Here is a 13,203-nt window from a genome sequence, read left to right on the forward strand (position 1 = left end):
AATAAACACACCTGAGTAATCTGAGGAGGTTTCTTACCTGCATGGCAAAAGGCTGGTGCTGCTGTAGAGGCTCTCCAGGGTGTGGTTCTGGGACTCTGGAGGAGACATACAAACTGGCAGAATCCGACCCCCGAAGAGGGCCAAATGTTCCTGGGACTGCTGGTCTCTAGAGGGTTTTGAACAAAGGCCAGGAGAGAGGAGAGAGGAGATAAGGGAGGGAGAGACAGCAACATATTAGGAAGAAAATAAGGACTTTTCCTGAAGATGAACATACTGATTAAGAAACAATCAAATCAGCACAGTGAGCATCAAGACACAGATAACTGCCAGCACACTGGACCAGAGTCCAGAATAAATTTCCTTCAGAGAGTTTAGATGGGCATTTTTCTTTTTCCCTACTGGCCCTTCTCCCCAGGAGTCTTTTTTCTTGGTTTTGGGCAATGCTCAGAGGAATCATATGGGTCGGCCACACGCAAAGCAAGCATCCTACCTACTGTACTGTTTTTCCAGCCCCCACCACCAAGTCCTTTTAAGTCATTTTCACCCCCATCATTAAATTATAATACTATAGCTCCAGCCGGATAGCACAGCCGTAGGGCGTTTGCCTTGCAAGCCGCCGGCCTGGCCGAGCCGGGTTTGATTCCTCCGCCCCTCTCGGAGAGCCCGGCAAGCTCCCCGTGACATAGTCGATATGCCAAACACAGTAACAACAAGTCTCACAATGGAGATGTTACTGGGCCCGCTCGAGCGAACCGATGAACAACGGGAGGACAGTGCTACAGTGCTACCAGAGCTATGCTGTACACCTGACGTATTATATATTTTTGTGCTATCTACATTTTTTTTGATTTGACCATATCGGACATTGCTCAGGGCTTACTCCTAACTCTGCCCTCATGAATAACTTCTGGTGGTGCCTGGGAGACAATATGGGGTTTCAGAGATCAAACCTGCATGGGCTGCGTGAAAGGCAAGTGCCCGATCAACTATCCTATCTCTCTAGTCCTATACACAAGAAGATTTAATCCCAGTTTCTGTCTGCATTGAGATAAAGAAAGAATACTGGAAGAATAGATGAGGAGGAAGAAATCATATATATACAAAAAAATCATTCTGGAAGCAGAGCCAATTGAAATCAGATAGCTCAATGCACTGAGCACATACGCTGCACAGTCCCCTGAGCACTGAGAGGAGTGAGCCAGAAGCAAATGACAAAACAGAATCTAAGTCATTGCCTACCATCTGGTTTAAGACGGGTGCCTGGTTGGGCATCCCACCATAATGTGGGGGACGGGAGAAGCCTCGGCCATTAGAAGCGCCCACTTCCCGAGGGAGCTGGGTCCAAGTGCCACTCTGATCATCCCCAGAAGAGGAAGCTCGGCGTGCCGGTGGCAAAGATTTCCCTCCATTCTCCACGGGCTGCTGCTTCCTGCTTGGCCCTTCAGAGTCCTTAGAGCGGGTCCAAACCTGAGTTCCCCCACTTCGCCCAGCACGGTTCCGTTTCTTCTCCCGCTTTTCGTCTTCTCTGACCCAAAATTCTTCATCTGTGTCTCCATCCTCACCAGGAAAATGCTTCATCATAGCTCGATGGAAACACCTTTCCAAATTATCAGACATCTTGGTATATTCTGCAGGAAAATAATATGATTCAATGCCAAACATAACTATTTAGGGCACAAAAGGCAATTCTACTACTAAACAGTAACAGATGATACTGGGGTAAACGGAGTTTAACTAAACGATATGTTACAATAAACATATTATAAAAAGACACTGCAAATACCAGATCACTGCATTTGCCTGTAAAAAAATTAAAAAAAAATTTGGGGGGGTTGTTTTTGGGCCTTCCCTGGTGATGCTCAGGTTAACTTTGGGCTCTGCACTCAATAAACACCCCTTGTGGGCTAGGGGTACCACATGGGGGCCAGGGATAGAACCTGGGTGGGTTGTATAAAAGCAAGTGCCTTACCCACTGCACTTTCTGGTCACAGTAAAAAACGTTTTAAGGAGCCGGAGACAAAGCTCAATGAACTGTGCACATGCTTTGGATGCAGAAGGTGTAGGTTTGAGGCCCACACATAGAAAAGTCCGTGAGCACTGCCAGAAGGGGTCCAAAACAACAAAATCACTTAGATCAAATGCATCAAAGTTTTCATCTTAAGAGCTGCTAATATTTTGTTTTTAGAGATTTACTTTGTATGTAAGTTCACCTATGACAACAGTTACACCAAACAATCTAGACCAGACCTATCTTATCTGTTGGATAAGAAATAACCTGAGAGAGTAGGATGGGGTGTTTGCCTTGTATACAGACTAAACTGGGTTAAACTTCTGGCACTCCATATGTACCCCCTGCAACCTTTCTAGAAGCCCTGTCAGGAATGATCTCTAAGTGCAGAGCTAGGAATAACCCCTGAGCACTGGCAAGTGTGGCTCTCATAAAGAAAAACCCTTAGAGAGAAAAGGAATTCGGGTATGTCGGTTTTATGACTGAAATCTCCAGGCATGTTAGGACTTGGGATGAGCTACCTACGCCCCCACTTCCCAATACTCCTGGAAGCATTGGCAATCACCCCCATGAACCAACTCCAGCACCACCATGTAAGTTCTTCTGTGGGCCTTGCTTCAGAGATCCACAAATAAATCTCAAAAGAGATCAAAAGCTGCAGTTAATCTCAGACCTGCACAAGGCTGAACAGACTGGGGTAAGTGAGCTGGGCCCACCCAAGCAGAGCACCCAGCAGTCGTTCGCTCCCATACCCCCAGCTGGCTCCAGACTCAGGACGAACCCCACCAACATATAATCTGCTAAAAATTCGGGCATTCAGCCTTTGTGACTAAATCTCCAGGCTTTCGCAAGATCAGGATGGCGACCTCCCCGCACCTCCCATGCTTCTAGAAACCATGGCAGCCATGTCCACGTCTCAAAGCTGCCACCCAGTTAAAAAAGCTATGGTAGTCTTTCTTACTTTCCTGATAAAACTACTGAATGCCCTGAACAAACACAATGACCTCTTAGTCCCTGTACTGCAAACCATAATGCACAAAAGGAGAGAGGGAACGAGGGAGTAGGGGAGAGGTGCAGGGAGGGACGGATGAGGGATGCCTGTCACAGAGGCAGGTGGTGTGTATGTGCACGTGTGTGTGTTGGGGGATAGTGGGAAGGAAATGGGGGACACTGGTGGTGGGAGATGTGCACTGTTGGAGGAATGGGTGCTGAATCATTGTGGGAGGCAGACCTAATCATGAATAGTTTTGTAATGGTTTATCTCATGAATATTCAATGATTTTAAAAAGTTAAAGAAACCAACTGTCATCCAATTGGCTTAAGAGATACATATGGAACTTCTATAAAAGGGAAATAATCCCCACCATTAGGGAATTGAAAAATGCCTAAAAGAAAAAGAAAACGTGGAAGAGGAGAGTAATTGTGGGGACTCCCTGTACTCTGCCTCCCGCCCCACCCAGGTTTAGGATCTTTTCTCTTTATCTGCAGCCTGTTCATTTCAGAAAATTTTAAATTTAGGAATTGTAGTTTTCAGAGCTGAAGCAATAGTACAGTGGGTAGGGCATTTGCCTTGCACACAGCCAAGCTGGGTTCAATCCCCAGCATCCCATATGGTCCCAAGCACCCCCAGGGGTAATTACTCAGTGCAGATCCAAGTAACCTCTGTGGACTGCTGGGTGTGATCCAAAAAGCCAAAAAAGGAATTAGTTTTCAGTTCTAAGATTTAATTTGGTCCTTAAAAAAAAAAAAAAGACACCGTTACTCTGTTGAGATCTATGCACCCAACACATTTTTCATTCCTTACTGAACTCTGAGCTTGAATAAAAACAGACAGAAGATCTAAACAGTTCTCTAAAGAGAAAGGCAAAAGGATACTACAAAACAAAACACCCAACAGCTTATACACATTTATTATTAGGGAAACTACAATATGATCCTGCAATCTCACCTCACTTTTTGGTATAGATTTGGGAGCTACATCCAGCAATGGTTGGGTGGTTGTGGGATCATGCATGTGCAAGACTGAATGCAGGCCTCCTGCAGGCAAAGTGCAAACCCTTTGAGCTATCTTCTCTGTTTACACTGTTTTTTTTTTTCTTTTTGCTTTTTGGGTCACACCTGGCAATGCACAGGGGTTACTCCTGACTCTGCCTTCAGGGGACCATATGGGATGCTGAGAATTGAACGTGGGTCGGCTGCATGCAAGGCAAACACCCTACCCGCTATGCTATCGCTCCAGCCCCGTTTATACTCTTAAGATCTCCCAACACAGAACATAAAATCATTAACTGCAATAATTACAGACGTTTCTCAATATTAACTGCAGTATTATTTATAACAGGTATGACATGGAGACAATATGAATAGATGCCCAATGATAGCCCTGTAGCACTGTCCTCATGTTTTTCATCGATTTGCTCAAGCGGACACCAGTAATGTCTCCACTGTGAGACTTGGTTGTTACTGTTTTGGGCATATTGAATACACCACTGTAGCTTGCCAGTGTGGGCGGGATACTCTTGGTAGCTTGCCAGGCTCTCCAAGAGCGATGGAGGAATTGAATGCAGCTCACCTGCATGCAAGGCAAATGGCCTGCCCACTGTGCTATCGCTCCAGCCCAATGATATGCTCGGATAAGAAAGACGTGGTATTTATACACAATGGAATACTACTTAGTTATTAAAAAAAATAAAATAAAAACTTAAGGGGAAATATTCAAAGTGAAATTAAGGTAAAACATTAAAAATATTCCATGAATTTCACCTGTATGTGAACTTTAAGGAAACAAATTAATAGAAAACACAAATAAAAACAAACCAACGTATTTTACCATAGAATTAAGGTTTCCAGAGGGGAAGAAGGATGGCAACGAGGGTGTAATTGACAGTGCTTTAAAAAGTAAAGATAATTTACTGGCTCACAGTGCATGCCCTGAAATACTGCGGTCATGTAAGTGGCACCTGAGTTAGCTCTCAGGTGTCACTTACATTCGTCAGGCAGAGTTCCTGTGGGTCTGCTGCCTGCAACAGGTTGTGGCTAGGAGTATAATCCCTGTCAGCATGTGCAGTTCGTGGGCAAATCTACTGAGAGCAAAGTGTGTCACGTCCACAACCAAATTTGTTGTGTATCAGGGCTGGAGCAGTGGCACAGAGAGTAGGGCATTTGTCTTGCATGAGGCCAAGGTTTGATTCCCAGCGTCCCATATGGTCTCCCGAGCAGTGCATGAACCAGGAGTAACCCTTGTGCATTGCTGGGTTTGACCCAAAAAGAAAAAAAAATTGTTGTGTATCATCACAATAATATCGGGAAAGGAATGGAAAGGAAAAAATAAAGACAACTTGGAAGAATTATTCAATGGTTTCAAATGCTTGTCTAGTGAGGGAAGGTCAAATTCAATCTCTGGCGCTATCACATTTGACGTGTGGAATCCCTGTAGTTTTATCTTATCTGTGATCCCTAGTTTCCACAAATGATTTCTGCCGCACAACAACCAGGTGTATGTACACATGAACGCTGGCAAGCATGTGTATCACAGTGAATGCTGCAACCTGATGAGCAAACTTCAGGGAGTAACACAGTAAAATGTGTAAGCAGTAAAGCCTGTATATATACATCTGTATGACCAGACTGAACCCGAGCATTCCACATGCAAGGCAAGCATGTCAGTCCTTTGAGTATTTCTAAAATGTGTACTTTGAAAAGAGAGAGAATTTTGTGCTCGCTGATAATACACTAAATGTGTAATCCAGGATAAGCTCCTTCCCAACTTACCACTACTTTCACCGTTATATTTTCGACAATTTCTGAACATAGTCTTCATGTCATTAACAAATTCTTCCTTGGTACAGTATAAACCTCCATTCAGTTTCTTCTCCATGCTCGAAATATCCATGGGGATCTAAAATAGGACAAATTTAGTCATAATCTTCCAGGAGGACAAACATTTCATGGTTTCAGGCAAAAAACCATGTTGCTATGAGGCTCAAAAGCCTTCATAGCTTTTAAAGGAGTAAAAATGTCATGCATTTTTACAGATTTCAACAGGTATTAATTACCTTAATAATCTGATAATAGTTAGGGGCATAAGATTCATCCACAGGTTCCAAAAAAGGCCAGGAATCCTTGTGAGCCTTCACCACATCTAGAACTGAGAGCCAAAGAAGAGAGATTGATACACACTCACTGTGGAGTACACATGTCAGAGACACAATGACTGAGGACAGGAACTGACCTTTATACATGGCAGTGAAATCATCATCCAACTCGAAGCTGTGAATCATAAAATGAGAGATTAATACTGACTACTGTTCCTGAGCTTGCTTATTCGGTCACAGGCACAGGCATACATGATCAGTAGATTACACAAATATTTGGAGCAGTCCTGAATAGCTGCTTTCAGTTTGTTTCTGAGTTATACTCTGCAGTGCTTGTGGCTATTCCTGGCTCAGTGCTCAGGAGTGACTCCTGGTGGTGTTTGGGGGACAATATATGGTGCAGGGGATTCAAACTTGAAGGCAAGAGCCTTAACCCCTTGGACGATCTCTCTAGCCCCAACTATTATTACTTAATAGTCTATGATCACGGCATCACTGTCATCACTCTGTTCATCGATTTACTCGAGTGGGCGCCAGAGACATTACTGGTGCCCACTTGAAGAGTCTATAATAGTGACAATATTTCAGAAAATACTTAATGGAGTGAAAAGGATTAGTATAATTCTTCAAAGAGAGATGACTATTTTCTTGGTCTACACAATCCAGAACTATATTATTTCACATTTTTTAGATTTTATTTTGCTGTAAAGATTTTTATTTTGGTAACAAACAAAAAAAAACCCAAATGGAACAGCAACAAGAAACTCAGGGGTTGGGGATATGGCTGAGTGGCAGAGCCTTAAAGGTGTGAGATCCTGGGTTCTATCAACAGCATGCAAAGAAACCCCCCAAAAACAAAATATGGGGGCTTGAAGAGAGCACAATGACTAGAGTGGATGCCTTGTAAATGAAAGCCAAGAGTTTGAACCCTTACACTGCATAGTCCTGAGAGCTACCAGTGTAGCCCGAGTGATGCCTCATACCATTGGACCAGAGCACTGAATCTTCAGGTCCACACAGCTGGGCCAAGTATTACCTGAAATGTCCCACTCCCCATTCAAAAAAACGTTCAGTAGAATGAAAATCTCAAACACACTTATTGTCACATTGTTTCAGGACTGGGTACCTAGTGCAATGCCCGAGTGCCAATGTTAGTTATCATTAAATACTCACAGGTCTTTAGGCTTTCTTTCTTCCCGCATGGGGGAATTAGGGTCTAGATGGGAGAGCTCTGGGGGGAGCTCCTTCCCCTGAGAAAGTAGCCACGCCCTTTCTTCCCTGAGTTTTCTCCTCTTGGCTCGATCTATAAGGAACAACGTTAGGTACTGATTAGACATCTGTTAATCATTTTTTTTTTTTTTTTGCTTTTTGGGTCACACCTGGCAATGCACAGGGGTTACTCCTGGCTCTGCATTCAGGAATCACCCCTGGCGGTGCTCAGGGGACCATATGGGATGCTGGGAATCGAACCCGCGTCGGCCACGTGCATGGCAAACACCCTACCCACTGTGCTATTATTGTTCCAGCCCCCTGTTAATCATTTTAAGAGGAGAAATAAAGATCATCAAAGTAATATCATGATTACCATTATCTCTTTGATAACTGTAATTTTCTACTATACATTAGAAGAAAAAGAAGGGGGATCACACACACACAAAACTGAAGCAAACAGAAAACTACTTAAGGCCTTTTGCTTATTTTTCTTAAAAAAAAAAAAACAACAACCCAGCATCCTTTTTAGGCAACAGACAAATGTGTAGGATTTTGGTTTTAAGTTGATACATGTATCTATGCACAACAACAACATTCATCAATGTACCCCTTGCCACTGGCACTGACCAGAGATGGTAAAAATTGGCCAAACAGAAGGGAAAGCTGCCATCTGAAATTAGCAAGCATCTGCGAAGTAGGGATGATTTATTTTCTTTTTCTGACTTTTGGTCATCACCCAGACTTGCCATTTTACTACTAGCATGATAGAGCATTCACTACTGACTGGCAGGGAGGAAGATCTGGAGTTAAGAAGAGAGGCTGGGAGAGAAAGAACACTGGGGGCTAGAGAGACAAATAGGGTCTATTTGTTTTCCAATTTAAGATCGGGTGCTTGCCTTGATACAATCGATTCAAACCCTTATATGGTCCCCTGAGCCATGCCAGAAATAAGCCCTAAGTGCCACTGGCTGTGACAGCCTCTGCCCCCCCTCCCCCCCCCCCCCCCCACCAAATCAAATAACACAAAAACAGAATACTGGAGGACAGCAAGAGAGAGAGAGAAAAAAGATCCAGAACGGACATACTCCCTCCCAGGTTCCATGTCTTTTTCTCGGGTAGGGCACTTGCCTTGCACGTTGTGGACCAGGCTGACCCGGGTTCGATCCTCCGCCCCTCTTGGAGAGCCTGGCAAGCTACTGAGAGTATCTCGCCCGCACGGCAGAGCCTGGCAAGCTACCCATGATATATCCTGTATGCCAAACACAGTAACAACAAGTCTCACAATGGAGACGTTACTGGGCCTGCTCAAGCAAATCGATGAACAACGGGACAAGAGTGCTACAGTGCATATCACATGACCCTGAAAAATGGTGTTCCTTCTGTTAAGGTTCCTATGATTTCTAAGTTATTTTAATTTATTTGGAAAGCTAGAGAAATCTTATAACTACTTTAAACAATCAAAGGCACTCTGCCATCAACTTTATTTTTTAAACTTTTTTTTTTTCTGACTGAGGTGCTTCTCTCTCTCTGTGTTTTCTGGGTTACACCCAGTAATACCCAGGAATTACTCCTGTCTCTGTGCTCAGAAATTATTCCAGGCAGACTATGGGGACCATATGGGATGCCAGGGATTGGTCCCAGATTGGCTGCATGCAAGACAAAAGCCCTGCCTGCTACACTCTCTCTCCGGTTCCAATTCCAGTGATTTCTAATATTGGTAATGATGGTTTCCAGTGTGCCTAATTCCAATATCTCACTCTTAACCCTGCTCAAGGTCCCCAGTGCCCACTCCCCTAGCTCTCCTACCTCAAACAGAGGCAGGGTGGGGTGGGAGGGATACTGGGACCCGTGGTGGTGGAAAATGGGCACTGGTGGAGGGATGGGTACTTGGTCATTGTATAACTGAAACCCAAGCACAAAAATTTATAAGTCTACAACTGTACCTCATGGTGTTTCACTAATAAAAATTAAAAAAAAAAAGGTGTGTTGCTTTGGGACTTTTGTTGTTATTTTTCTGCAACTTTACTGTGTATCTTCCCATTCCCACAAATGATTATGTATCTACTGATCCCTTTCCTTCTGACCAACTTCACTCAGCATAATATTCTCTAGTTTCATCCATATTGCTTTGCCATCAGTTTAAGAAGAGAGGGAATGGGTTTGCTGCTCGAGTGGTGCAGCACTGAACTTGACCTCTGGCATGACCCCACCCCCAGCATCACACACTGACTTCCAAATAAAAATTCCTTTACTCTTCCCGCCCACTGCTCCAGTGCTGTGACCTTTCCCTGAGTCCCCGGAACCAAGCAAGCCTCTCAGCTTTTGAACTCTGGATAAGCCCCTGTGGATCCAAAAGGCCAACACTGGCTTCTTTTGTCATCTAGGTGAGTCAGGGGTTTTCCATCTTCCTTGCCCTGCTCGGTAACCTCTCCTCGAGTTTGCCGGACCAAGGGAGCCTCTGCCACCAGGTGCTCGAACTGAAAACACAGATAAACAGTGTCTGCATGACAACTCCACCCCATCCACCCTACCAAATCTAAGGGGTGCTGGTTTTGATATCTTGCCTCAAATACCACCATAACCCTCTATGCAAATAGGATTCTCAGATTTCACCTGCAGGACCCCTGAAATAGCATCTTAAGGACACACAAATTTTTAGATTAACATATTATAAGGAGTAACAGCTTGCTGAAAAAAAAACAAACCAAAACAAACCAAAAAACCAGATCTTTAAGGACAAAGGGGAAACAAAGGAATTCATGTGCTCTGGCAGAAAGGGACACTAGCTGCAGCAAATCATGGCACTCAAACAAAGTTTCAAGCTTCATCAATGAGAAACTTAAATCACTGCTCCATGGAAACAAAGCAGTAACTGGAAGAAAATTCAACCAACTCAAAGATGAACTGATCCAGGGCATCAAAGAATCCATAAAAACAGAACCAAATGAGTCAAAAGCCTCAACAGAACAGGGGTGGAAGGAAACTTCTTCAAGAGAGTAGTGGTTATCTAACCCACAGCCAGTATCATTCTTAATGGTCAAAAACTGAAGACATTCCACATTTTTTCCATATATAATTAGAAGTCCTGGCTACAGGATTCAGAAAAAAGAAATCAATCAATCAATCAATCAATCGGATCTTAAATTGGAAAACAAAGTCAAATAATCACTATTTGCAGAAGACACAATATACATAGAAGACCCTAAAGAAACAAAAAAGCTCTTAGAAACCAATAAACCAATAGAGCAGTGGCTGGCTACCAAGTCAATACACAAAAATTGGTCACATTCTTATATACAAAGAATAAATCAGAAAGACAATCAAGGAAACCATCCCCTTTAAAATAGTGTCCTAAAATATCAAGCATATAGGAATCAACTAAACAAAAGATGTGGGAGATCTATCCTATGATAATTAAGTCACATAAGAAAGAGATAGAAGACGACTTAAGGGAAAATATTCCATGCTCATGGACCAGAAGAATCAGTACTGTTAAAAAGACCATCCTACCTAATATATATATATATATACATATATATATACACACACACACACAATATGTTATATATTACTATATAACAATGTTAAAATAAAACAGTATACAATAATATTATATAATAATGAAACATTACAATTTAATAATAATATTATGCAACCCCCAACAAAATTCAGACATTTTTCAAGGACATAGAAAAGTCAACAATAAAGTTTGTATGAAATCAGGAGAGACCAGAGACAGTCAAAGCCACACTGAAAAATAAGAAATTGGGAGGTATTTCCTTACTTAATTTGGTATTGTATCATAGCTATAGTATTAAAACTGCACACATAAAGATAGGCTCTCTGATCAATGGCACAAAACAAATACCCAAGGACAAGAGTCGGTTTTTTTTTTCTCTTTGGTTTTTGGGCCACACTTGGCATTGTTCAGGGGTTACTCCTGGCTCTGCACTCAGGAATCGGTCCTGAGTGCTTTGGGGATCATATGGGATATGCTGGGGATAGAATCTGTGTTGGCTACATGCAAGGCAAGTGCCTATCTCTCTGGCCTAGGGCAGTTAATTTTTGATAAAGGACCTGAAAACACGAAATGGAGCAGAGATGGTCTCTTCAACAAATGGTGCTGGGAAATCTGGTTAACCGCGTGTAAGAATTTCAAGCTGGATCCTTATCTCATATTTTACACAAAAGTTAATTTAAAGTGGGTCAAAGACTGAGATCTGACCAGAAACAATTAAGTACACAATGAGGAAAATACAGACAGAACTTTGCAAGATTTGGACTTCAAAGTGTGTTTAATGATCTGATACTACTGGCAAAGGCAACAACAACAACAAATAAATGAGACTATATCAAATTAAAGGGCTTCTCTCCAGGGCTTCCCAGTGTTGGGATGGGTGAACTCCTCCCACCTTCTCGAACCTCCCTGTTTCTGGAGGTCCTAGTAGCGACACCCATGCTCCAAAGTTACTGCCATGCTCCAAATGGGCTGTCCAGTTAAATATTTATCATTCCATTATCCATTTAGTGGTAACAAGTAATACAAAATAAATTATTGTGGGCCTGACATGGGGGCAGACTGTAAGGGTGGTTGGGGAAATGGAGACAATGATGGAGGGAAGGAGACAGTGGTGGTGGGATTGGAGTTGGAATCTGAATGTCTGTAACAAATCATCACGAACGACTTCGTAAACCACAGTTTTTTCAAATGTGTGTGTGTGTATGTGTGTGTGTGTGTGTGTGTGTGTGTGTGTGTGTATATGTGTGTGGGGGGGGGGCAAAGAACTACTGGCAAAAGAACACTAAAAGTCAGCTAACTGAAAGGGAAAAAAAACATTCACATTCAACACATCAGATAAAGGGGTTGATAACAAGGATACATAAAGTACTCATAAAGATCAGCAAGGGGCTGGAGTGATAGCACAGCAGGTAGGGCGTTTGCCTTGCACGCGGCCAACCTGGGTTCGATTCCCAGCATCCCATACGGTCCCCCAAGCACCACCAGGAGTAATACCTGAGTGCGTGAACCGGAAGTAACCCTGTGCATCGCCGGGTATGACCCAAAAAGCAAAAGAATAAACAAAAAAAAAATCCAAACAAGATTGGCAAAAAAATTTCAGGGGCTGGAGTGACAGCACAGCGGGTAGGGTGTTTTCCTTGCACGTGGCCAAACTGGGTTCGATTCCCAGCATCCTATATGGTCCCCTAAGCACCACCAGGAGTAATTCCTGAGTGCATAATCCAGGAGTAACCCCTGTGCAATGCTGTGACCCAAAAAAAAAAAACCAAAATTAAAAAAATCAAAACCCTATCAAAAATTGGGGAGAAGAAATGAATAACACTTCTCAGAGAAAGACAGGAACATAAAAATTGCTCAGTATCCCTTATTAGGGACTCCTAATCAAGAGGACAATGATATTATCATCACACACAAGTGAGAATGGCACCTATCAAAAAAAGGTGCTGATGAGGATGTGGTGAATAAGGAACTCTCAGCTACTGCTGGTGGGAATGTTGTCTGGATCAAACCCTGTGAAAACAGTATGCAGAGTCCTAAGTTTACTGAGTTGATTGAGCAGCCATACGACCAAGCAATTCTACTCTGGGGCATCTACCCCCGGAGCATAAAAACATTCATGCAAAAGGACATATGTACACCATTATTCATTGCTGCACTTAGTACAAGACCCAAGATATGGAATCAACCTAGATGTCCAATGACAGAAGGACTATGAAGATGCGGTATATGTACACAGCTGCAAGGAACAATGAAATCATGCAATCTGCTGCAGTTTGGCTGGAACTGAAAGATACCATGTTGAATGAAGTAAGCCAGAAGAACAAAGACAAACACAGGATGATCTCACTTATCTGCAGTGTACAGAATAA

The 13,203-nt window shown here is 43.0% G+C and overlaps 1 protein-coding gene across 1 annotated transcript in view; it reads right to left on the minus strand.

Annotated features, from left to right (window-relative positions):
* LOC130029298 (chromatin remodeling regulator CECR2) overlaps window positions 1-13,203 on the minus strand; it is a 169,886-nt gene that overhangs the window by 15,232 nt on the left and 141,451 nt on the right. Inside the window, exons 10-15 of the mRNA XM_056120230.1 lie at window positions 7,276-7,405; window positions 6,240-6,277; window positions 6,064-6,155; window positions 5,780-5,906; window positions 1,240-1,628; window positions 38-166 (exon numbers count right to left, since the gene is read on the minus strand). Of these exons, the coding sequence (XP_055976205.1) occupies window positions 38-166; window positions 1,240-1,628; window positions 5,780-5,906; window positions 6,064-6,155; window positions 6,240-6,277; window positions 7,276-7,405 (905 nt within the window). The remainder of the gene's footprint in view (window positions 1-37; window positions 167-1,239; window positions 1,629-5,779; window positions 5,907-6,063; window positions 6,156-6,239; window positions 6,278-7,275; window positions 7,406-13,203) is intronic.

This window comes from Sorex fumeus, unplaced genomic scaffold, assembly GCF_029834395.1.
Source record: "Sorex fumeus unplaced genomic scaffold, SorFum_2.1 ptg000042l, whole genome shotgun sequence".
Taxonomy (NCBI): domain Eukaryota; kingdom Metazoa; phylum Chordata; class Mammalia; order Eulipotyphla; family Soricidae; genus Sorex; species Sorex fumeus.